The sequence below is a fragment of the Thalassophryne amazonica genome, chromosome 17, assembly GCF_902500255.1.
Source record: "Thalassophryne amazonica chromosome 17, fThaAma1.1, whole genome shotgun sequence".
Classification (NCBI taxonomy): Eukaryota; Metazoa; Chordata; class Actinopteri; order Batrachoidiformes; family Batrachoididae; genus Thalassophryne; species Thalassophryne amazonica.
This window is the reverse complement of record NC_047119.1, coordinates 21,310,266-21,337,726: the sequence shown is the minus strand read 5'-3', so window position 1 is coordinate 21,337,726 and position 27,461 is coordinate 21,310,266. Positions and strand designations below refer to the sequence as shown.

General features: G+C 39.7%; 1 protein-coding gene across 1 annotated transcript in view; it reads right to left on the bottom strand.

Annotated features, from left to right (window-relative positions):
• Window positions 1-5,901, bottom strand: part of znf462 (zinc finger protein 462) — a 41,689-nt gene extending 35,788 nt beyond the window's left edge. The window contains 2 exon segments of the mRNA XM_034192623.1: window positions 300-5,491; window positions 5,655-5,901. Coding sequence (XP_034048514.1) covers window positions 300-5,491; window positions 5,655-5,865 — 5,403 coding nt within the window. The 5' untranslated portion in view covers window positions 5,866-5,901.
• Between the last annotated feature and the right edge of the window lie 21,560 nt (window positions 5,902-27,461).

Below are 27,461 nucleotides of genomic sequence, written 5' to 3'. Positions count from 1 at the left end.
CATTTTACACACTGTATTTTTTGCACTGTATGCAAAAAAAACCAACAAAAAAATTCTGCCAAAATTGGATTTGTTTGGATAAAGAAAACATCAATGGCAGTATTTAATGAAGTCATGTCATGGTAAATGGACAGACTGTGAAGGATTATATTATGTAAGCAGAGCTAGAAGCCTATGACTACCAGAAATAGTGCATACCTGTCACAGAACAGTTAGTAGCCAATATGGCCATAAAATCAAGTTTATAATCCCTATAAGCATTTATACATTTTTCTGGGAGGATTGTTATTTTTACTCACCTTGTCACTTTTTGTCCCAGGTAGCTCTGAAGGTTTGTGTCTGCTGATGAGTTGCCTCCTCCTCTCTTGCCTCATGGCCCTCTTCTGAAACTCCTCATTATGATTCATGAGATGCTTGGCTAGAACTGGGAGAGCCAGGAACTTTAGCTCGCAGTGAGAGCACTGGTAGATCTCAGAGTCCTCATCTCCAGGACTTGGAGATACCACAAAGTCCCTCTTCAAGTCATTACTGTGGTGGTCATTGTAGTGCATAAAGAGCAGTTCAACTGTGCTGAAGGACAACCGGAAGCATTTTTGACACTTAAATGGCAGCCAGTCATCGTCTTGGTCCTGCTCAGATTCAAAGTCAGCCTCAAGCCCTTCTTTGCCTTCGTCCGTTGTCCCGCTGGCAGGTTCTTTGGCATAAATAACAGTGAAGTAGCGGCCAAGCTTGCTAGCGTGCTGCTTCTTAGGGAAGACACCTGGGTGGCGTTTAATGTAGTGTGAAACAATGCTCTTTCTGCTGAAGGCATGGAAGGAGCAAAGAGAACATCGTCGCCTATCTATCGCCAAACGTAGCTCTTCACTCATTTCTGAGTTGTCCCCTTCAGATGATAGGGGCACCATCACTTTATTAGGCTTTTCAGTCACCGTCTTGGAAGCAGCCAGACAATGGGTGTAATAGGCATCGATATCGTGGCGCTTCTGGTAATGTGCTGCCAATCCTTTCCGTATCGGGTTTGTGTATGAACACAGAGCGCATTTGAAGACATTGTTTTTACCCTCTGGCTGAGCACGAACGTTATTGTGCTTGATGCGGTAGTGGCGGGCGATGCCTTTCCTGGTGGAACAGAAATATTTGCAGAGCTGACACTTGAAGACAGCATGTTTCTCAGTCTTGTTCATGGGTAACTGGGAAAGAGCAAGGTCCAATTCACTGACCTCTTGGACTTTTGCTGTGCTCGATATATTACTGGCACTACACTCAGCTACCGGCTCGGTTTCTTTACTACAGCAGAAATTTGTCAGAGACGGAGAAAACATATCAGAGGCTGACTGATTGTGATATTTCTCATAATGGATTTTGAGCTTCTCCAGCGTCCCGTGTGTATATGGGCACATTTTACATCTGTATGCGCCATAGCCCTGTCTCTGGGTTTTGCATTTGTCATCGCCTTCATTTAAGTCAGTGATTTGTTCTATATCATCTGCAAAGTCTTCCGCAGTGACTTTCACCAACGGGTGCCTTTTCTGATAGTGAGTTAAGACACCATGAATACGAGAGTTAACATACGGACAATGGCGGCATTTATAAACAGAGCTGGGGTTTATGTCTGCTTCCTGTGCAAAATCTGCCGCCTTCACTTTCATGCCTGGGTGCTTCTTCCCATAGTGAGTAAGGAGGCCATGGAGACTGTTGTACTCGGATAGGCATACAGTACACTGATAAGGATTATTGGAAATGGAAAGACGTGGGTGCGAAGGATGAAGGCTGATTTCTCGAGGTGGGGTATCAATGACAAGTACGCCATCATCTTCTGCAGACAGGGAATTGAAAGTCACATGCTCTTTGGGAAGTGGATGGTGCACCTTTTCAGTTGAGTCATTTCCTTTGATAATATCCAGAAGTACAGATTCATCACCTTTAATGGCCCATGGATGAACTGCTTGATAGTGGCTGGTAATATCCCATATTGTGCAGGCCTCAAATGCACAGTCTCTGCATTTGTAATGTTTAGCTTCCAAATTGCTACCTTGTTGTGTAGTATCTGGCCCAGCCCACAGCTTGCTTGCCATATATGCGTAATCAACATTGTGCTCTGGATGACGTCTTTGGTAATGGAGTAACAAACCTTGGGGTTCAGCATGCGAGTAAATGCACCACTCACAATGATAGCCAGCCTCCAGAATACCATCTTGGTAAGCCCAGTGTAGAATGGTCATGGCTGTAGCTTTCACGGTGGGGTGCTCTTTCTTCAGATGCTTCTTGAGGGCATAGACATAGGGAGATGTATAAGTACAGTGTTTGCACCTCAGGGTACGTAGTGGCCTAGCATTTTCAGACTCTGAAGGAGCTGGTATTGCAGAAGAGATGCCGCTCGACTGAACCATCTGTGCGCGCTCACGCTGACTCCGGACAATTGCAGTATGGCGACGTACCAACTCAGCATTGGCTTTGGTGTCCCGGTGTTTTTTCTGATAATGAATAAGAACGCCTTTTACAGTGCGGTTGCCATAATCACAGTGCTGACAAAAAAATAACTCATCCTCAGCTTTATTACCGCTTCCAGGTTTTGGGCTGGAGTTGCTTGTTCCATCGTGACCGTTATTTTGAAACTGTTTCAAAAACTGTCTTGGAGCTGCGATCTGCAATTCTTCCATTAATTTCATCAATCCAGGGGTCGGAGCACCATGCTTGATATATTTCGCTGTCACTTTAACCTCTGGATGTCTTTTTTGATAGTGGACTAACACACCAACAACAGATCTGTTGCTGTACACACAATGTTTACAGTAGAATGTCTCTTCAGCAGATCCAAGTAGTGATGTGCTTGATGGTTTTGGGGGTGTAGCCATGCTGAGGTTAAAGGAGTTGCTAACAGGTGGTGATTGCTCTACTGAGATGACCTTCATGGTTTTCTGTATACGGAAATAAGATGCCTTTTGCTCTGGGTGTTTCTTCTGATAGTGGACCAAAACAGAATGCATGTTTGAGCTAGCAAATGAACATATATCGCAGTCATATAAAACAACATTTCCACCCACAGCGTCTTTCAAAGTGTCACTCTCAGTGGCAGCTTCAGGGGTCTTGGAGGCTGTTTTCATCACTGGACTGGAGGTAGACCTTGGAGTGGATGTTGCAGAATTGAAACTCTTGGGACCCGAGTTTAATATTTCCCTCAGTGTTTGTGATTCAGCCGTCTTGTGGGCTTGCTCCACTACATAGCTCGAAAAGATCATGGCATTGTTGATTTTTACTGTAGGGTGCATTCTTTGGTAGTGGGGCATTAGGCTCCTTACATTGGGGCTTGTATATGAACAAAAGCGACACATGTAAATCAGGTTTGGTTGGTTGAAGTTGAGCACGTTGCTTGCCTCAGGATGGTGATCCATGTAATGTTGGTGTAAATCATTGTAACTTGTGTATTCGATGTAGCATTCTAAGCACCGGAAGACAGCACTCTGGTCCTCGGGGTCCAGGATGTACTTAAAGCTGAACTTGATGTAAGGGTGCATTCTCTGATAATGGGTGCTGACACTACGGGCTGACTTATTGTGGTAATCACAGTGTTTGCAATAGAAACGTGATGCTCCAGAATCATCTGCATATTCTGCATTGTCTTGGGTAATGTCCCTACCATCACTGAGGTCATTAGAGACATTTTCACTGTCATCTGAGAGAGTCAATGATATAGGAATGCTCTTCAGTTTTGATTTAGGGTTGCTCTTTCTTTTTCCAATTCTGCCTCCATCATGAAACTGTTGTGTGTTGTAAGCAAACACAGGGCTTGTAATGTCATGATTCCTTCCTTCTTTATCAGAATTTGGAGCACTTTCTCCAATGTCGTCATCATCGATATCATCCAAATTTATTATCATATCCTGTTGGCTTTGGCTTATCTTACTTTGAAGGTTACTAGCAATTTCATCAATTCTTGTTCTCTTCTTCACAGAGGACAAATCCAAAGGCAAGTCATTAATAGACTTCCTGGCTCTTTTCACTGTTACTAGTGGCTTTTTTGTGGCAAGTCCTAAAATGGAGGTCTGAGTTTTCTGTAGAAAGATTGGAGAAGTGTCCACCTCAGACTCTGCCTGGTCATTAAGCTGGGCTTCAAAGACAGTGGGATCTAGGTCATCACAGTAGGAGTGTTTATGCTGCTGGTGAACCCTCAAACCTTTCAGAGTAGTAGTGGAGAAAGTGCAGAGAGTGCATCGGTGAGGGTACTGCTGTTCATTCAGTGTGCTTGCATTCCTTTTCCCGTTGACTCTGGAGCTCACGCTACCCCCATTAACTGGCTCTGAACTACCGTCATTCTGAGGATCTGGACTATCATTTGTTAAGTCCAAAGTTTCCAAGTCTTGTGAATTATGGGCTTGCTTGTGTGCGGTAAGTTTGTGAGTGCTGGTACAAATAAATGGGCATTTGTCACATTTATATACAGTAGCTTTGCCAGAAAGGTGAATATTTTCAATGTGCCGAGAGATGCTCCGCCGGTGCATCGTGAGGAACGAGCAGAAAGGGCACTGAAATCGATTCATGTATTTTCTAAATGGTATTCCTTTTGTCTCCAGTAATTTATTATCCTCAGCACTTAAGAGTTGCTTTACATCAGCTGACAGAGTCCCAGTGTAGCTAGGATCATCAATATCACCCAACTCTTCATCGTCATCCTCCTCCAAGCTGCTCCTAGAATCTTCTTCATTAACCAAGTTGGAATCCACATCTATGACATTGTTGGAGACATCAGACAAAGAAAACCTCCTGGATAAAATGGAGGAGCCTGTGCTGTTAGGAGTTGCAGTACTGATTTGTGCATATTGAAAAGATGAGATATCGGCAACCGACTTCCCCGGTGTGCCTTCCGGTGTTGGGGCTACCAGTTCGTCCTTTCCACGCATGTCACTAAAGCTACTTTTTGATTTAGGCGGGCTTTGAGAAGAGGATGGAGAATCTGTCTTGGGTGGTGTTAACCTTTTCTCTTCTTCCTTATCACAGGAAACTATCTTAACCTTGTCACTGTGTTCCTTCACCACATGACAAGTCCAGCTGTCTTTCTGGTCGGTCTGGTAGTCACACCATTCACAGGCAAATGTCCCCTTGGGGGGTCCACTGGTTGTGTCAGATGCCGTTCCAGTCTCGGCACGTTCCAAAGCTTTGCCAGTGTTCTCTGATGGACCTTTATTATGATACATAAGTTGATGTTTCATTATCCTTGCTTTGCGTGGAGACTTGTATGTGCAATACTGGCAGGAATAGACTTTTGAATGGTCATTGTGCATTGTAATGACATAGCCAGGCTCCTTCGCAGACTCTGAGGAGACGCTTGCATCAGAATCATCCTCTATGACATTATGCACCTTTCTGGTGTGGTTTCTTAAGAACGACTTTGATCTGAAGTAACGGACACAGAATTTACACTGGTAAAAAGGCAGATGGGATTCGCCGGCCTGCTTTTGTGATACTTGGTTGGAATTCTCAGTTGAATTAGGGCCTAAAAGGGGAGAAAATGTGACGGCTCAGATGAAAAAACCCCAAAACTTGTTAAATTTTTTACACTTTCTACTGTAATACAAACAGTATCAAGTTTTGGTGTGATATAGACACAAACATTCAACAAATTAAATGTCAAATGCAATGTAAGTTGGTAGCCTTACTAATTCCAGCTTTAGGAGGTGTATAATCTTTGTCATCCACTTCATCATTTTCCTCTTCTTCCTCCTCATCTTCAACTTCGTCTTTTGAAGAGTCAGACTCATCTGCATCTGCAGGCTGCAGGAATGCGGTATGTACTTCCTGAATGTGGGTCTTCAGCTCATCATATGACTCAGCGCGGAAGTCACAGCCATCACACTGCAATACCTCCATCACTGAAAAGGGGGAACACTCCCTGGAAAATCAGGGAAACCTGCAAAGAGAGAGGAGAAAAAAAATGTTCGGTGAGTAAATTTTTTTTTTTTTTGCCACATTGCCCAGCCCTATTTAATAGGCAATTCTCTGTAAAATGTGAAATACTGTAACACAGCCAAAAGCAGAAACTTCAGAATTTTCAAGTGTATATAAAGTTATTCTTCCATAACACAGCCTATGCTGGATTTGGAGTTTGAATTCACACAGTACATTTGCAAAAATTTGCTACAATACAAAGGCATTTTTGAAAAACACATTCTTGTTAATGCCAAATGAAATGATGGCTGGAATATTGCCTTTTTACTGAATAAAAATGATTTTGCAATTTAGTTTGTGGTCACTGAAGGCAAAAACAAATAACTGCAATCAACAATTGAGGTTAATAGCTGCAATATGACGCATACATCATTGAGAAACATGTTTTGCAAGACATATTGCTCCAATCCTTTTGATGTTTAGTCCAAAGAGTCTTCAATTCAAATTTTCAAGATCCAAGATTCAAATTGCTTTACATCAATACACCACATAAGCAAACAAATCACCCAGTTTGGCACATTTCACATTCAAATACACATAAATGACCTTTGTGAAACAAATTCATATTATAAGACATGTTAAAGTAAAAAAAAAAAAGTCTTGCACGGGTTACGAAAAAAGAGTAGACTGCAGATACTGAGGAGAACCTGAACAAGGTTCCAGTTTTTAAAGTTATTTATTTTTTAAGCAGAGCTTCATTCCAAGAACAATGGAGGGGCTGAGGAGGGATTATGGGATGATTTGTCCCATTTTTATTACCTTGGGATAAGCAACAGCTGGAAAGCAGCTCCACAGCCGAGCATTTACAGCAGACTATACTGTCAGATTCCATCCACTGCTCTGAAATAATCAATCGACAGAGAACTCAAGGATTTGATTATTCACTATGAAACATTTTGGATGTATGTTTTTGAAAGGTGCTGTAGAAATAATGTTTATGTCATCATCATCACAATTATTAAATCATAATTTTTATCGGACATAAAAATGGAGCCACCAAATCGTTTCAAAGCCTTCAAATTATTTGTTACTAAATAAATAACCAATAGGATTTATAGGACACATTAATTTTCAGACAAATAGTTAAGTTGTTCTGTTTATAACACTGTCTCACAAGCCATTAGAGCTGCCACAAACGACTATTTTGATAGCTGACTAATCAACCATTATTTTTTGCGATTAGCCGACGAGTCGGATCATACGTAAATTGCAGCTTATTGCATTTTTATCGATATTGATACCATTATCGATTCCGTTTATCAATCCGATTCCCTTATCGAAGCCTCCTGTGAATTTGCTGTGTGCTACAAGTAGGCTTTACAAGTTTTCTATGTCAACAACATTTTATTGAGTCTTAAAGTAAAGAAATATGAAATTGGTCACTGGATCCTTGATCTCTGGACATAAATAAACGCTACATGGTGGATCCTTGATCTCTGGACATAGATAGAAAAGTTAGTCTGTTAGTCAGAACAACTACAAAATGGTTTCACACTGTAAATTAACTAGACCATGGATCATCTTGATACGAACCGAGACCACCTCTTTTACTCGCCAGAGGATACAAACTGATTTACCATAGTGGTGCTGACAATTTCAACAAAAAGTAGACATCATTAGGTGTTTAAGGCTGGCATTTATGGAACAATAACATGAAGCTACTGTGTCTTGTGGTGCTGCTAAGGTCAGGTGATTGCTCTGCATTCTTGCATGAGACCATTTTGGATGATCTAATGCATGCTGTGGGTCAAACACCCTCATGATATTTGCACAAGTGAGTTTGTCAAAAAATGCCATCACAGCACATTTTTGCAAATGCAGAGTGCACACTCCGGCTAAGAAAAGTGAGTGCATGACACTGTTGTAGAACACAGTCACAAACGTGAAAATCTGAAGAAATAAAATTCAAATAACTAAACCACCAGCACAAATTAAAGAATACCCAACAAACTGAGGGAAAGCCGTAAGAAGTTACACACACAATTTGCTTGTGCAAACACTTACACACAGTGTACACTATCACATCTTACAAACAGAAGTCAGCAAAGCTACGACGTTTTAAAACTATTTTCTTTTTAATAATGTGTAAACACACAAGGCAAATAAAGATTTAAATGAAAACTCTTACAGCCTACAAGCAACAGGATCACGCCGTGACTCAAATTGTTAGTGGGACCGTATGAATCTTGAATGTATTAAAGCTGAAAACTCTTTGTTGCTATACTGGAATGTGTAAGGTGTGCAAAAAAAGGTGAATGGTTCAAACCCCAACTGTGACCTGACATCCGTTTGTCCAACCTAAGTGATACTGATGAAAAACAGTGGATTTTGTTAAAAATCTGCATCCTTGTATTCTTGCCAAAACATCAACGTCAACCCTCATACTGAAGTTACTGATCAATGGCTGTTATACCCAATGAAATAAGCATGTATTAAGACATTTCTCCACATGAAGCCATGCCATAGTTCCATGTCACAATTTTATTAAAAGTACAATAAATATTCTGTCAAAGATATTGTCGTATAATCGTTAAAGCATTTGCATGAATGCCACCAGTGTGTATTGTTGGTTTGGGTGCATCATTTTTACAAGGAAGAAAGGGCCTGAGGGTCATCGGTGCTGCTGCTTATCATTAAATTCTGTTGGGCGGATGAGAGTCTACGACTCCAAGGCTGGTACAGCTGGGGGGGGGGACTGGGAATAAAGATGAGCATTTTGTCTTCATGTCATGTCAGATTTTCATGTGGAATGGTAAATAGTCCATTAAGTGAGGCATTAAAGGAAATACAGTAGTAAAATGCTGTTTTAAGTCATAAGAGGGAAAATAGAGCACCCTACTGTTTTGTGATGTCTGTTGTATGGCCTTGAAGGGGTTTTCCCCCTTTTTTATACTGTCTTTTCATCCAATTTTTATGTCATCAAATCTGGGAAACATCTGTGTCATTTTGCACCACTCTAATGGTATTCATATATGACAACAGTCCATTATTATGAAAGTTCAGATACAAATACTAGTGATCAAATTCAAGAATTGCATCACATATAAAAGCAATGCAAAATGTATTGGCCCAGAAATTAATTATTGAATTAAACAATTAAAAAAAAAAAAAAAAAAAAGCAAAGCATCCAGTTTACAGATGCCACTGTGCATCTTTTCCCCTTTCAAAACAAGACTAATGAGGCTGCTGAGGTATTAAGGGCAGAAAACCCCAGATTTCTCAAATATAGTATTTTTGTTTGTGACACTAACTATATAAATGCATACGTGAAAATTCAGTAAGGTATATCTTATATATTATATTCCAATTCTAAGATGGAACTATGCTAGTATACTAAGGTATATCTAAATATCTAAAAAGGAAGAGTAAAATAGAGTAGAGTAGAGCCACTTAGGTGTCTACTTGGCCATTCAATGCACAAAACTAGCTGTGTTTGTACATAAAAAAAAAAAAATCAATTTGGCTTCTTGAGACTAGAGCCTGACCGATATGGATTTTTAGGCCGATGCCGATAACGATATTTGGATGAAAAAAAAAGCTGATAATCGATAAATTGGCTGATTTGCCGATAGCCGATAAATCAGCCGATATTATTATTATTACTTTTTTTTAAATGAGTAAAATGTTCTTTTTTGGACCCTTAACAAAAAAGGTATGAGCTAAAAGCTGAAGCTTTGTCCTCATATTGATTAACTTTATAACAGAGAAGAATTTTCAAGTTCAAAAAATGCAATCAGAATTAAACCTTTGGGAAATTAGCAAATACATATCCTTAAAAAGAGTTGTGAAATACATCTGATCTTGTACCTCTTGTTGCTGCAACTTAGATATAGGTTCAGGATAAGGATATAGATCCTTATAAACTTGTATGCTTTTGTCAGCCGATCAGTGCAGTGTGACGGCGAACTACGGGGGCCGGTGATGAACACATTTAAGCAGTGGTGTAAGCAGCTCTCAGTTGAATGGAGTCAGAGCTCCATCTACTGGACAAACGGGGCAAGGACATTTACATTGCCGACACAAACATTATTTCAGTACTGTTCTGTTTATGAGAAATTATCAGCGTTCTATCGGCAACATTTCGGCCGATAGTGAGTACTTTGAAATGTGCTTATATCGGCCGGACGATATATCGGTTGGGCTCTACTTGAGACCTTTAAATGGGCTCTCTTTAACTAAATGGATACGCAACACAGAAAGACTGATGCTAACAAGCTCTTTTCAAACTACACCTAACTTCCACCAGCTCCTAATGTCCATCATACACATTATTCTCTGCAATGTCCATTCACGTTCAGCACAGAGCAGACAGTGACATGTATGTGGAATCATACTTACTCCCAATTTCCATCATCAATCCAGAATCCACCATCCATCCAGCAGATGGCACTATTCAGCAGGTAGCAGACAGGTCTATGGTGTACTACATAAGTAAAACTAACTTGCTTTTTAGACTGACCGGTGCATCAAAGGCAACCAATGTCGAAACAGTTTATCTTTACTATATGCTAACTTCATTTTGTGTGTTTCAAGATGATAGCATTTATTGTTCTTGAATTATTGTGTTATTGTGCAGCCATTGGCTGCATTTTATAGTGTAGGCTTTTCTAAAGCCTAAGGAAAATAGTTGTATCTGTGCTCATGAGAATCATATGAAGATAGATGTGTTTTAGCTAAACGCTGTGATCTGTGACTGTTTTGATCATTTGGAGTCATTAAAAAAACTTTAAAGTCTCCAATTTCTGTTTCTTAAATGTGAATATGATGGTTTTCTGGTTTATTTTACTAGCTTCTTTACTCCTCTGTTGCAGTAAACGGAATATCTTTGATATGTGGTGAAAGCAAGAGACTGGAGGGCATCATTTTGGGCTCTAGAAAACATTGATCATCATTTTCACCATTTTGTGGACCTAACAAGTAATTTAGTAGTCAGTTATTTTCTCAAGGTAGTTGATTATGAACATCGTGTTTGCAGCCCTCGCCTGTGGCCACCAATACCCCATGCATATTGCCCCCTTGTGGCTGTCATGCTGCAGGCATCAGAATGTGGCATTTCATAACAGTTGCACCTCGAATTCCTAAAGTTCCACAAACACCCCAATCGTACAAAACGGGAAACGGTTGCTGGCTAGCTCGTAGCTGCCGGTATATTGGGGACCACTCAGGAATGGGTTTACCAAGCCTTATCAAATTGCTAATGTGACTACTTGAGTCAGAAACACAAAAGGTAGTAAGTTCCTCGGCTGCTCTCTGTTTGCACTCGGGGTCGCCACAGCAAATCCAAGGTGGATCTGCATGTTGAATTGGCACAGGTTTTACCGCCGGATGCCCTTCCTGACGCAACTCCACATTACATGGAGAAATGTGGTAGGGGTGGGATTTGAACCGGAACCTTCTGCACTGAAACCAAGCGCATTAACTACTTGGCCACCACCCATCTTCATGAAATGGCATGTCACAAGTCAAGGGAAAATCAGACAACACGTAAGTTGCATGGCTGCATACCTTGCAGTTACATCACTCAAAAATGCAAATAATTGGAATGAACTTCAATTTACAAATGCTATGAATAAATTATGATATATTTCAAATCTGATCAAAGTTACTTATTGAAATGTCACAGTTAAGGAAAGAAGGAACTTTCTGAATTTTTTGTTTGTTAAACAGACTTACAAAAATAATGGCTACCAAAGTTTGGGGTTTGATGGCCATAGGTTCAGGTTTAGCACTGATTAAATTAAAATCTCTGCTCTGGATCCCAAAACGCAACATTTTCAGATGAGCTTGGCTTAGACTGATGGGAATCCAGCCCTGCACCCACACCCAACTCCTGAGCCAGCCAGTGCAGCGCTCAATATGAGCTGCCAGTATGTCCCTGAGCAACCACGAGATCCATTGTTGCTCAGGGTCAGGTTACAGCGTCACCATGGGGCCCCACCCGCTCTCTTGGCAGTTGACTGCTGTTTTGAACAAAGTTGCCTTCTAGTGCCAGGTTCCTCAAAATGGATATCAAGAGAATCCTTTCGGAGGAGGAGGAGGAGAAGAGAGGAATGCCCGAGGAGGGGGTGGGAGGAAAAAAAAAAGTCTCCTACACAACCATCTGCCTTGGCTGTGTCTTTTCAGCCAGTCCGTCCCAAGTAATGGGTGAGATTGTGTACTGCTTTCATCTAGTCAGCTGGGGCTCAAGCAGGCAGCGACTGAGCTGCTCAGATCCTCCTCTGAGCTGAGCTTGAAGGGCAGCCATTTTAGGAGCAGACTATGTGCGCTTAGGTGTTCAGCCAGTGCACAACATGGACCCGCAGATCCAATCCTCTTCCTCAAAGGCAGACAGCCTGTCACTGTCAGAAATCTATCTGCCAGATGTACAGTCCCGTACCCAAGCTGTCTGCCCACACGGCTCAGCAGAAAACATCTCTCTCTCTGACTTTGCTTTGTCCTTTCATTTCTCAGACATTTTCCAGACATTCCCGACTGCTTCTACATTTGCAGCTATCAGGAATGGCCACCTCCATTCCAAGAGGAGAGGGAAGGAAGGTCCAAAAAAACAAGCAAACAAACAACAACAACAAAAAAAGTGCAGCATTTCTCAACGCTCTTCAACCGTGAGGAGCTGAAGAAGTGCGGGAGCACAAATGACGAAAGCACCTGGAAGGACCTTCTGTGGTGAGGACAAAGCCACCGACTAGGCTCCCCAGATTCCAAAGTCTACAGACATTTGTTAATCACCAACCGGTCTCTCTGCATTGGTGAGCTCTGCCAGCAGTCACACCCTCTGCTCAAACTGGCTGACAGCAGCTGCTCTGTCTGAAAGAGGGCCTTTGAATAAGCCAGCATTAAGCTGATTAGGAGGACAGAGGTTTTGTCCCCAACTGTTGGTTAGTGCTACCATCTCAGACACAAAAGCACACGGCTAGCATCCCGGTTACAGATCCGGCAAACAAGCCGAGATCTTATCACCCTGGAAAGACACAAAAGGTAACGATCATCTAATTAAAAAAAAACACACTGTGGCATTGACTGCTGTGCAAATTGGACTTTTTTGTTTGTTTTGTAGAGATAAAATAACTTCTGAGACAAATAAATGTCCTTCAAGGATGTATATGTGAGTTTTGTTCTTGACATTTACCTGGCTTAAAAAAAAAGAACAAAAGACAGCCGGGAGAGGTTTCATTGTATCTGCACAGAATGTTGCATCAGAGTTCCACTGTGAATTTGGCTTCTTGCACAAACAGGAGATAGAGAACTGGAGATAAAGATGACCACTGTGTTCTGATGTCAGCAGCCTTGGAGCATTCACCACACCAGACCTGAGATCGCAGCGTAATAATATAACATTCAACTTACAGTAGCCAGTAATTGCTAACAACACCTCTCCAACACAAACACAGTCAGGAACTGCAGAGACCTGAGATCAGTACAACACTTCAGAACTTTCATCACAGACTGTATGTATACTGGTCAAAACCTCTGTGATGTCACTGATAGATTTTCTGAAAAATGAGTTTGAAGCTCAAGTGTATTGATTTTGGATGGCGCCACCTTGGCAGTGTTTCAATCCATCCAACTCCTGGGGAATCCATAAACAAGTAAAGGGGAGGAGTGTGGGCAAAAGCGATGTGACCTGGGCAGATCAGCCTGGGGTTGGCAATCCGACTTGAGTGGGATTCGAGCCGAATTCGGCTAGAGCTGGATAGGATTTTTCTAAATCTGAATGGCACTAATTTTATTTAAGATAGATTGTTTTCTATCTGGCCCAACCCACGACTTGGAGGAGGGTCGAGCCATCTGCTGCTTACTGCCGACATGTGAACGGAGGCACCTTCTCGCCAAGAAAATCCACTGGATGCACCCTGATGTCCAGACACACACACACACGGCTTGAATTCAGTTGAGCTGGATTGAGTTTGGACACGTGTTTAGGAAGAGCCAGATTTCAAAAACAGGTCTGAACGCTATCCACCTAGAAAGCAATCTGGATTGAATCTGGCTCAAGCCAGATTGCCAACCCCAGTCTTAATGTGGTCAAAGTTACCGAGCCAGCTGAGGCTAGTAGGTTAGGTAACTTTGGTTCAGGTTGGTAACACATTTTTGCAGAGTGAGCAGTGGGTCTTAGAACTGGTGTCTGCCAGTAATAAAAACTCTGACTGGAACACCTCAATAGCATCAAAGATTGTGGCACCATCAGTGTAGCTAATACAACCCCTGGCAAAAATTATGGAATCACCGGCCTCGGAGGATGTTCATTCAGTTGTTTAATTTTGTAGAAAAAAAAAGCGGATCACAGACATGACACAAAACTAAAGTCACTTCAAATGGCAACTTTCTGGCCTCAAGAAACACTATAAGAAATCAGGAAAAAAACTGTTACTTTTTTAGACCAAGCAGAGGGAAAAAAATATGGACTCACTCAATTCTGAGGAAAAAATTATGGAATCATGAAAAACAAAAGAACGCTCCAACACATCACTAGTATTTTGTTGCACCACCTCTGGCTTTTATAACAGCTTGCAGTCTCTGAGGCATGGACTTAATGAGTGACAAACAGTACTCTTCATCAATCTGGCTCCAACTTTCTCTGATTGCTGTTGCCAGATCAGCTTTGCAGGTTGGAGCCTTGTCATGGACCATTTTCTTCAACTTCCACCAAAGATTTTCAATTGGATTAAGATCCGGACCATTTGCAGGCCATGACATTGACCCTATGTGTCTTTTTGCAAGGAATGTTTTCACAGTTTTTGCTCTATGGCAAGATGCATAATCATCTTGAAAAATGATATCATCCCCATCCTTTCAATTGATGGGATAAGAAAAGTGTCCAAAATATCAACATAGACTTGTGCATTTATTGATGATGTAATGACAGCCATACATACATGTTCTCTTCAGGCAGTCATCTTTATAAATCTCATTGGAACGGCACCAAACAAAAGTTCCAGCATCATCACCTTGCCCAATGAAGATTTGAGATTCATCACTGAATATGACTTTCATCCAGTCATCCACAGTCCAGAGACATATTGCTTTAAGTTTTCTGTCTTGACGCTTTGATGTCTTCCTTGGTTTACCAGTATGTTTGCCTTTAACAACCTTCCCATGTTGTTTGTATTTGGTCCAGAGTTTAGACACAGCTGACTGTGAACAACCAACATCTTTTGCAACATTGCGTGATGATTTACCCTCTTTTAAGAGTTTGATAATCCTCTCCTTTGTTTCAATTGACATTTCTGGAGCCATGATTCATGTCAGTCCACTTGGTGCAACAGCTCTCCAAGGTGTGATCACTCCTTTTTAGATGCAGACTAACGAGCAGATCTGATTTGATGCAGGTGTTAGTTTTGGGGATGAAAGTTTACAGGGTGATTCCATAATTTATTCCTCAGAATAGAGTGAGTCCATATTTTTTCCCTCTGCTTGGTCTAAAAAAGTAACCGTTACTGACTGCCACAATTATTTTTCCTGATTTCTTATAGTGTTTCTTAAAGCCAGAAAGGTGCCATTTGAAATTACTTTAGTTTTGTGTCATGTCTGTGATCTGCTTTTTTCTACAAAATTAAACAACTGAATGAACATCCTCCAAGGCCGGTGATTCCATAATTATTGCCAGAGGTTGTATTACCAGGCTATCAATACCTGCAAATCAGTGCTAACTATGCCAACATACAAATTAAATACTACAATGTCACGCAACAGAAATACTGGAGCACAGACCTCTTAGATGGCCCGTTAGTACAATTAACCACATATACTAGATATTATCTCAGACTGCTCCTTCCCAAGTGCAGGACAAACAGACTGATAAACTACTTTGTCCCTCAGGCCATTAGACTGTACAACTCCTCAGTCAGGGGGAGGAGGAGTAACAGGAAGACAGAGGACTGGAAAGAGGAAAAGTAGTAGCCAGTAAACCATTATTGATCAGCAGGTCTGGTATTTATACTTGCAAACTGTTCTTTTTTTTTTTTTTCTTTTTACTTTCACTTTTGATACTCTGTGTGTTTCTTACCCTGTCGCTATACAATGCTGCTGGAACCTCAATTTCCCTGAGGGAGTCTTCCCAAAGGATTAATAAAGGTCTATCTAATCTAATCTACATTTTAGCATTCTAGAATCTTGAGGAGGGAGGAGGACAAAGTCACATTGTGATCTTATCTTTTGTCAATTTTTGAACCCTTCCATGCCGTTTAAAGAGGCATTTATCTTTGTGTATGTAAACTGTTGACCCACTGAAAAATCTGACAGTGAAGAAAAAAAAAAATCCATAAATCTGTCTTGGGACTATATTTATATGGAAATAAAAGTACATATTTAATTTATGGAACACAGATTGTTTGATAAAATGAAATATGCGCAATACCTCAAGTGTACCTCACAATCCAGTCCAATAAGTACAAAGTTGGATTTTGTTATAGGACAAATCTCTTTGCTGTGATTATTTTGTCAATCAAGGTGTAAATGTTGAGTTTTAATTCAAGGTGGTTTAACAAAAATGTTTCATTAGCCATTTAGGAATTTGTATCAGAGTCTAGAAGTCAATCTACAAACTAAATATAAGGATAGTTTTTTAATACAAATCATCACTTTTACGGTGTTCTTTAGAGAAGTCACTGAATATGTCTTAGACTTCATTTATATCAACCATTAAGAAATACAGAGCATGCTACTGTATAGTAAATCTGTCTGGAGTAGGCAGTTACCAAAACTGAGACTAGTGAGGGAAGCCACCAAGACACTTGTGACTATTTTGTGTCACTGTCCAGACACTTATGGAGCAGACTGTGGGTAGCAATACTAATGATAGGACAACTACAGTCATATCCAAGCAGACTTTGAAAGCTTGCTTGTCAGCTCAACCCCTGAACTTTTTTCCTCACATTCATTTACGTATGTGTTTGTCTTTAGTACAAAGTCATACTCTCCATTTTGCCATATCCTGCTTTCTGGTTCAGCTTTGACCCATTACGCTGACCAATTTCCTGCATGTACACACATTCTCTATGCAATGAGAGATTTTTTAAACATATTTCAGATGAGACGTGCCAGTGTTTTGACCTGCATTTTCCTCAACTTTACCTCTGTCTTTGTCACTTCACGTCAGGCCTACACTCCACACCATTAAACTTCAATGTAAAAAGATCAATAACTCTTTGTGTCTCAGAAGGAGAGAATCAGCCTCCTGCAATTCAACATGTGCTGATGCAAGTAAGGGCCAAGTCCAGCATCAGCGAAGAAATATTTATTTTGTCCCCAAACCTTTAATCATTCTCCTCACCAGATAAAACTGAAGTAAGGCTTTGGTTTCAAAGTCAAATATTCTCTTCTGACATTGAGTGAATGAATCATTGGGGACAACATTTTGTCTTATATTTACAGGTGTCCCATTGCGATTTTTTTTTTAACCTTTGGCATTTAACTCACAATATCGGGGTAATGTTGATTGGAACATTTTGGGTTTTTTTTAAACGCAAAAGGAGAGCTGTCTAAATAACAGCAGGAGAGAGCAAATACCTCTGATTTAAATTCTTGCTTTAACCACAGAGAAATCAGAGTGAAAAACATTGGAATCTCCTCATGTTGTACTTCCCTTGGCATGACAAGAACACTGACCTTAAAGCTGACTTCCTCACTGATAATTGCACCCCTTAAAATTCATATTGTGATCCATAAAAATCCAGATGATAAAAGGTATCGACACCAAATCTATTTACTAAGAGACAACTGTATGCATGTGTGTGTGTCTCTCTCTTGTCCAAATGGTACTTCTGAATTGAGCAAAATTTGGCACAATATTTTGACATACAGGGAGTGACATAGGCTATTGAGAACTTTAGTAGTAGCAGTAATAGTAGTAGTAGTAGTTAAGGGGAGAGATGATTTTGTACTGTATCATCACCGGTAAGTTTGCTAAAAAGTTGATGTTATACTTTTCTATTGTCTTCTTTTTCCTTTGAACTTTTTACCTCTTCATTTTTGCAAGTAACAGTAGCAGTAGCATAATTTTGTATAAATAATAATAATAGCAGCAGTTGTCTCTTCAAGAGGCAGCTTTAGTCGCACCCTAACAGTTCCCTGGAATCCGGGATAGGTGGGAGGTGATAGTTTTGTTGGTGAAGATAAAGTTTGTATTTCAGTCCCTGAGTCAAACCCAACCTGGTGCAGGTAAACAGCTAGTTACATATATTGTTGGAATGTCCAAAATGTGAAAACAGATTTTGTTTTCATGATTGTCTTCACATTAATGCTCAAGAAACACAAAAATCTTCTAAATTATCCTATCTCACAATGTTACAAACGTTTAAAAAATACATATACCCCGAATCTCTCCCAAAAGTTAAAGTTTTCCTCCTTGACCCATACCCCACCCTCCCACAAAGTTCAGTAGTTTTTCCATAATCTTGCTAACAGAAAAACATTACCACCTTTATCGCAGTAACAATGACAATAAACCTGAAGTGCCGACGCACACCTGTAATTACGCTTGCTGATCCTATGATCTAATTAATATGCTAATTACTTGCGGGTTTCTGAGTTAATAATCTCCCCAATTTGGATTACAAAATGCAGGAAATTTTCTTTGCAGCAGCATAGCTGTGGCAAAACGGTGCCAAATGCTTTGAGTGCAACTATGGAAACACATACAGCTCATACACACAGATCATACAGCTCCGAAGCAAGACTACTCAGAGGGAACACCAAAAATGTTCAGTCGGGTCGCTGCCACGACCGTACAAACTGCTGCAAACACAGACACTGGCTGGAGGGTCAGCACACCAGCACATCTGAGTCACCTCTTCCACATACGTGGGGAATCTGAAAACACTGTTTCTATTCAGGATGGAACAAAACTCACTCAACTTTGGCATCTCTTTTAACCACAGCAAAAAGGTTGATTTGTGCTAAAAATGTCGACGAGCCACTGTGTATTACGTTTTATCCAACCTCTGCTAAAAAAACACCTGTAAAATGTCCTCACGCCCCACACGTACTGTACAGACACCACAGCTTGTGAAAATTCCACCAAACATTCTGTAGTTGCTTATGGAATGCAGAGACCTGAGGCACCATAAAACTACCTAAGGAGTTTTATGGTGCCGGTAAAATAAAATAAGCAATAAGAAAAATGCTAACAAATGTAAAGCACTTCATTACAGATTGATTGTTCAATTAAATATATAAAATAAGAGTCATAAGATAAAATGATCTTGACATTGTCTATAGCTACTTAACCCAGTAAAAAAAAATATAAAAAAAAAACATTTAAAAAATTCATCAAAATATTTATGATTGCTTCATACGTATTTTATAGGTTTTCACCCACAAATATTCAAATTATCAGGAAAATTGCAAAGTAACTCTTTCATAGTAACTGTTTGGCAGTATCTGTTCAATAAAAAAATCACTTTCAGGCCAACACCTCCATAATCTTCTTACTTTATGGGGCTGGCACTGATTTTTGATCTTTGAAAAACTCAGCATCATTGAGATTACTCCATTCTTGGAGGTGGGGGTCCAAATTTGGAAGGAAAAGGAGAGCAAACCAAAAAACCATCTGTTTTATCTACCACCCCGAAGTGCAACCATAATCAAGGTTGACTTACACACATGTGCACTTAATATATTATAACTACACAATGAGTTGTGTTTGGTACGTCAGTACTTGGTGAGAATGGGTTCCGTTTTACCTTAACCCTCTGGAGTTGTCTGATGCATCTCTGCGTAAATCTCATAACCGAATTAAGTGGTCACCAGACTCAGAGTCTCTGTTTGAAAGTGGTGACTTCATACTATGTACTAGTTTTTAAATTCTGTTAAATCAGCCAAGTATAACTTAAATTATGATTAATATTTTCTGCAATGTTTTTTGTGAATATTATGGTCTTTTTGGTGTGTGTATTTGCAGAAAGCCATGGCAAAGCTCCGTCTTGCAGCAGCAGAAGCAAACTAACCACACCTTCCCCTTTATCAATGTGTGAAACAGATGACCTGATCACCAATCCACAAGGGGTGTACTGTAATACAGATTAGTTTGTTGTTGTCGTCACACCGAATGGGGTATGGATTACGTTCAGGCGGCCACGATTAGTCGACTAGTCACTAGGGATGGGTATTGAGAACCGGTTCCTTTCGGGTATCGTTAAGAATGATTCGATCCACCGACATCAATAAGCTTTGTGCTTAACGATTCTGTTATCGGTCCTTCAGAGTGGCCGTTGTTTTGGCGGGTGTTTGTAAGGAAAATGATCATTTCTCTACATTGATTACAGACCCTGCAGCAGGTCCTTAATCAACTTTTCTGCAGCGCGGCTTTGCTTTGAACCTTGAACCAATCGAAGCAGTGGTTCGCAGATTGAAGCAATGCTTCCATCGATTGCTTTGTTTATTTCTTTCTTTTGCTTAATTTTCCCCTGCTAAAACCCTAAAGAGCATACGTCTGAGTATTATTTACCTTTTCTATGTTAAACAGACCTGTTATGGTCTTCTCAAACAGTTGATAGATGTATTTTATAACTTAAAAACAGGAGCGATGCTAATGCGTTAGCATGTCTATGGCATTTTCAATGTTAAAAGTTAGCATTAGCAATTGCAGCCATCATCACGTTCGGGGCATTTGTTTTCAAATTGTAATATTCCTTAAATTTATTTTTGTTTATATATTAATAATCTAATGATTATTATATACATTTTAGAGAAAGAGACAAAAAGAACCTGAATAGAAACACAACAGAAAATATATAATAGCAACTAACAATGAATATATCCATCCAGCTTTTTTTGTTTTTCACCACTTTCATCCCTGAATATGAGTTGTGATTCACTTTTGTGCAGACTAAAGTTACTAACTGGGACTAATGTCTCGTTACGAGAAAGAAACGAGAATCGTCCTCCATTCTGTTCACACAGCTCCAAACACTGCGCGGCTCTCTGACAAGTCAAGATAGAACGATAGAATCCAGTCTGAATTAATAACTTCAAAGTGAAATACAGTTTTGTTTATTTTTATTTATGTCCAGAGATCAAGGATACAGTGACTAATTTCATATTTATTTACTTTAAAACTCAAGGAAATACATAGAAAACCTGTAAAGCCTACTTTTAGTACAAAATTCACGAGGTATCGATAAACAGAATCGATAATGGCATCGATAGATAAAATCTTATCAATACCCATCCCTACTAGTCACGTTTATGTGGGCTATCAAAATTGTCTGCGGCTAATTTAATAATCAACGTCATCATTTATTTTTTTAAGCTTTGATTTTCTCTCAAGACTGCTGCTGTATCTTCCACTGCCTTTCTGTCCTTGAAGCACATGCGCAGTAGTGGTAATCAGCTGTGATGTCACTGGAAAAATTATGCCCAAACAATATCATGGCTAGCTGGCAATGAACTCAAAAGTCTGGGGGCATTTTAACTAAATTAAAGAGAAAAACACGCAATGCAAAATCTGCAAGGCAGAAGTTGCATTCAACTGCAGTACAAAGTCGATACAGGAGCATCTGAGAAGGAAACGTGGCTGATTCTGACGAAGCGAGACAGTTGTCTCAGTAAGCTAACTGGCTAGTTACCCGCTAACATCAACGTCTATACTGAGCTACTTACTTAGCTGTAAATGTTAACATTAGTGATGATTACTTCATTAGCCTTTACATTACATTTATTTCATTAGCCTTAGCAAACATATGTTATGTGTTTGCTGTAATGTTGTAACAGTGATGTCATGTTTAAACAGGAAATGTGATAATGCAAATATTTTATAATGCTATGTTACAGTGCTAAAAAAATACGTTCCTCTTCAATGATGACTTTGTTACCAAGTAAAAATTGAATGAACTAACCTCTTAATTGTCTTCAGTGGTGTCAAAAGTACACACATTTGTTACTTAAGTAGAAGTATAGATACTGCAGTTTAAAACACTCTGGTAAAAGTTGAAGTATCAACTTGACCTCTTTACTCAAGTAAAAGTGAAAAAGTATGTGCTCCAAAACCTACTTAAAGTATAAAGTATAAAGTAACCTTTAAAAAAAAAAAAAAAAAAAAAAAAAGGTAGATGCCACTATATGAATTGAAAGCTTAATTTAAAATCTGATTCGTTCTACATGTGGCCCAAGACCCAAACCCAAATTACCCCCCAACACCACCTGCATGAAATGTTTCAATTCTAGAAGCTCTGAAATGCAATCTGGGACTATTCCAGACAATAAACTGCAGTGAGTGCAGCATCCATTTAGTGAAGAAAAAAAAAAAAAAAAACACCACAACTTTTCCTTATTCAAATTCATTCCAGTAGTATTCTGCTCTTACAAGGATGCAGCAGTTTTCTAGTTTGGCAGATAGTTCAGGAGGAAATCACTGAAGAAATTAACACACTGAAAATATGGTTGACCGAAACAAACTGTCATTAAATAAGACAGGGATGAAGTGGAGGTGTAAGAGTCACTAGGTGTCACAGGAAACACTTATTTATGTATGTATTTATTTACGTATGTTCATTGTTAGTTGCTTTTATATTTTCTGTTGTGTTTCTATTGAGGTTCTTTTTGCCTCTTTCTCTAAAATTGTATATAATAATCATTAGATTATTGATATATAAACAAAAATAAATTTAAGAAATATTACAATTTGAAAACAAATGCACCCGAACGTGATGAGAGCTGCAATTGCTTAATGCTAACTTTTAACATTGAAAACGCCATAGACATGCTAACGCGTTAGCGTCGCTCCCGTTTTAAGTTATAAAATACATCAGCTGTTTCAGAAGACCATAACAGGTCGGTTTAACCGTAGAAAAGGTAAATAATACTCCAGAAGTATGCTCTTTAGGATTTTAGCGGGGGAAAATTAAAGCGAAAGAAAGAAAGAATAACGAAGCAATAGGTCGAAGCATTCAATCTGCGAACCACTGCTTCGATTGGTTCACGGTTCAAAGCAAAGCCTGCTGCAGAAAAGTTGATTACAGGCGCACATGACGTGAATATATATTATATAAATATTAAACTGAAGCCAAGAGTAACGAGGCTGTTTGTTGTAAGGAATAGAAAGTACAGATACTTGTGTGAAAATGCAATGAGTAGAAGTCAGAAGTAGGCAGAAAAATAAGTAAAGGAGTAAAGTAACAGATACCTAAAAAGTGTACTTAAGTACAGTAACGAAGTATTTGTACTTCATTACTTGACACCTCTGATTGTCTTTATTTTTAGTTAGCACATACCTTAAACACAAGCTTGAAGCTAATGATGGTTTTATAAGAGCAGCTGCATGCTGGTGCGATAAGCCGCAATTTAAATATGATCCGATTAGTTGACTATTCGCAAAAATAATCGGTGACTAGTCGATTATCAAAATCGTTTGTGGCAGCCCTAGATCACGTTTTGAACTGGCACATGTTTTATACCAAATACCCTTCATGACATAACTCCAGAGGGAGATGGAGAATGGGGCACAGGAGGAATTGACCCTAAAACCTTCTCATTGGGAGGTATGCAGGCTTTTTATGATACTACTACTAGAATCATTTCCTGTGATCATACAATTTCCCATACAGAACAGAATGCTTTGAATTAATAAAATTCTAATATGTTAAAAGTACAACCACCCAAACCCAAAGACCCTAAGACCTTCTCTTTGGGAGGTATGCAGGCTTTTTACTATACAATTACTAGAATCATTTCCTGTGATCATACAAGTTCACATACAGTGACAACCATAATTATAAGCACGTATAATGTACATGTCTGCAATTAAAGGTTCTTTAGCGCCATTTTTTTTCTGATTTTTACCCAGATATGTCCCCACACAAACACTTTTGGGATTTCTGCTTTAAGAAAACCCTGATAATTAAACACTACAGTAGTAAATAAGACCATTCACTGCTTTAATGTAAGTCTAGATAAAATTAGAAAACTAATGAGGTGCTGACAATTCAATAGCATGGGTAATAAAGAAAAAAAAAAAAAAAGCAAAAGGACATTTTAGAATTGGATTTCTCACATTTTATATGCAAACCTGTTAGTTAACTAAACAATGTGGTTTAGAAAGACAAGAAAGCAGTGGTGATAGATGGAGCAATCTCAAGTGTCTGCAATGTCAGGAAGCAGGAACATGAGAGGCTTGAGACATACCATGAGCTGAAGGAGGATGTAGAGCAGATGTGGAAAGCAAAAACCAAACTAGTCCCAGTGGTAACAGCAGCAGTCACACTGTGACCCCCAAACTGGGGAAGGGGCTTCAACAGATTCCACGAATAACATGCAAGCACTCTGGCGCAGCAGTTTTAGAAACTATTAGGACACCACACAGAACTTCAAACTCATACAATTCATGAACTTGTATCTGTTTCATTACATTTCACTGGACGATAAGAACAAAAGCGAGCTGGACCTCATCTGGCTGTCATCACAGCTTCCTTAAATGATGTCATCACCCGGTGCTGCTTGTTTGAGGAACCCTGAATACACAGAGATGAGGCATCGATCCCACCAGGCCGATCATGCCACTGGCCTTTTTCAGAGGCGATGTGAGAATCGATAATATTCAGCATGAACGTTCTGTCATAACGTTCATCAGACGTGCCGGTGTGGAATGAAAGGGATTGAAAATGCACAAAATGGAGCAGAGCAAAGTTAAGCTGGGTGTAAGAAAGCCATTATGCATCCATCTGCAAATTGCTGCGTTTGATACCCCTGGAATATTTTATCTTAAAACGTGGTGGCATTCAGGTTTGGACATAAAAAGCCAGTATCCTGGGGAAGCATCTTTATCCTCTATCAACTGACACATTTGCATCCCAATCGTAGCCAGGCTGATGTTGTACTGTCCTTAATTTTGCTAATCAATGAAGAATGGCAAAAAGTTTAGAAAATGGTTTTTAAAATTACTTTTTTTTTGTGATTTAAGTAAGAACATTATATCTCAGACATCACATCTAAGACACCAAGTAGCAGCAGTGATATTGATTCTGCTAACACTGTTTTATATTGTGTATGAACAGAACTTTCATACAGAGTGTCACCAACAATCAACATCACAAGGTGTGCCCTTATTTTCTCACAATTAATTGGTCATTTCTCAAATTGTATTTCATCACTATTTATACCACCCTCCTTCTCCATCTTCCACTTTCGGTTCGCTGGACCTTCAGACATGTCCAGGGTACTCCAGCTCAGACCTGGGTCTTCATCTTTTGGAGATTTCCATGTCTGTAATATCCAAGCTGAGGTTCATCTTCCCAGGTTATATCTGGTTTTGCAAGCTTACAAGCCCTCCTCTCTTCTAAATTTTGTTGTATTTATACAGCAATAGTATTGTAGAAAATATAAAGCCTATTTAAACATTGCAATTCCAGGCTATATAAAATAAAATTGGATTTAAAAAAAAAAAAATCTGCACATCGTGCAACTGTTATCTGCAGGATGGTTTTCTGCAGTCCTCGCAAGTTGACAGACAATCACCATGACTTTTTCATTGCTTCTAGGAATTCTTTGTTTCTGGGGAAGGATCTGACCCTGCACTTCATACAGCCATAAATAAGATGTAGCATCCACTGGCCTGTCTTTACTGTCCTCTCTGCCAGCTTTGCACTTTCAGCCTGTTCCTCAGCCAACTGCACGACAAACCTCTGGAGTTGCATTCAAGCATTTCATTTAAACCTTCCTAATAGAGTTGGGCCAGACGTTACATACAGTCATCATGGGCATGAATGTCATTTTAATCTGGGGCTTTTAATGATGTCCCTGAACTGTTAATGACTTAAAAAAAAACAAAAAAAAACAAGAAACTGGTGCAAAAGTTAGATTTTTTGGGGGAGGGGGCGATGTTCTCTAATCCACACAAGGTCAAAATTATTAGTATAGGCTCAAATATATACATACACCCCACTAATATTTGTAAATGTCCCTTAGCAAGTTGCATCTCGACCAGATGCTTTTGGTAGTCATCAACAAGCTTCTTGCATAATTCTGGCTGGACAGATGATCACTTGTCTTGGCAAAATTGGTTCATTTAACTTTTTTTGGTTTCCTGGCACGGACCTGGCTTTTAAGCATAGTACATGAATTTTCAATAGGGCTGAGGTTAGGAATTTGAGAAGGCCATTCCAGAAGCTTAATGGTAGCCCGATTTAATCCAACCCACAACTAGTTTTGATGTGTGTTTGGACTCGCTGTCCTGTTGGAACACTCAATCATGGCCAAGTTTCAACTGTGTAGCTGTTGATTTGAGGTGACATTGAAGAATTTGGAGGAAGTCCTCCTTCGTCATTATTCCATTCACTTTGCGTAATACACCAGTGTTACTGGCAGCAAAACAGCCCCAGAGCATGATGCTACCACAACCACACTTGACAGTTGGTGCAGTGTTCTTAGGCTTTAAAGCTTCACCTTTACTCCTCCAAACATACATCTGGTCATTGTGGCCAAATAGCTCAGTCTTTGTGTCAGCTAACCATAAGCCTTTTCTCCAGAAGGCATTTAGCTTGTCCATTTGGGCAACTGCAAATTTCAGTCTGGCTTCAAGGTGTCAATTTTGGAGCAGGGGCCTTTGTTCTTGGTTGGCACCCTTTCAGCCCAATGACAATGTAAAACTTGCTTCACTGTGGACAGTAAGGCTGGTGTTCCAGCAGTTTCCAGTTCATGGCAGGCCTGAACCTTGATGGTTCTTGGTTGTTCCTGAACGTCCTAACCAATTTTCTCTCATCTGATGACAGTTTGGATCTTCTTCTAGTCCTGACACATCTGACTAACTTGCACTTATGTACAATTATTTGAACTGATGATCTTGGAATCTGCAGTTGTTTGGAAATGGCTCCCGCAGACCTTTCCGACTTGTGTAAATCTATAATTCTCCTCCCTAGGTCTTCACTGAATTCCATGGACTGGCCCAATGAATTGAGTATTTTTCAGTCCAATGGGTACTATTAAACACATCCTTTGAATGCCGAGAAAGAGAAACTATCAGGTGTAGTGAATTGTGATCACTAATGAGGAGTTACAGTAATTGGCCTTTTAAAATTTAAAAGACATTATTGAACACTCAGCACCATGTATTCAAAGACTAAGTGAATGTATGTATATATATTTGAGCCTGTATATATATTTTGACCCTGTGTGGATTAGAGAACACCCAAAAAAAAATTTAACCTTGTGAACCCAAGTCTTGCTTTTTTAAAGTCATTAATGATGTATGTTTCACAATCAATCCACCCTAGCAAAAGAACAGTTCAGGGATATCTTTAGGAGGTGATGGTCTAGTGGTTAAGTGTTGGGCTTCAGACCAGAGGATCCTTAATCCCCAAATTGCTCCTGGTGTGCAGTGAGCGCCTTGCATGGCAGCACCCTGACATCAGTGTGCAATTGCGTCTGTGTGAATATGTGAATGCGAGACATCACTGTAAAGCGCTTTGAGCGTCTGATGTGGATGGAAAAGCGCTATATAAATGCAATTTATCATTAAAAGCCCAAAATTACCATGACATTCACGGTCATGATGAGTATATGTAAACAGAGTATCGGTTCCATAATATTTG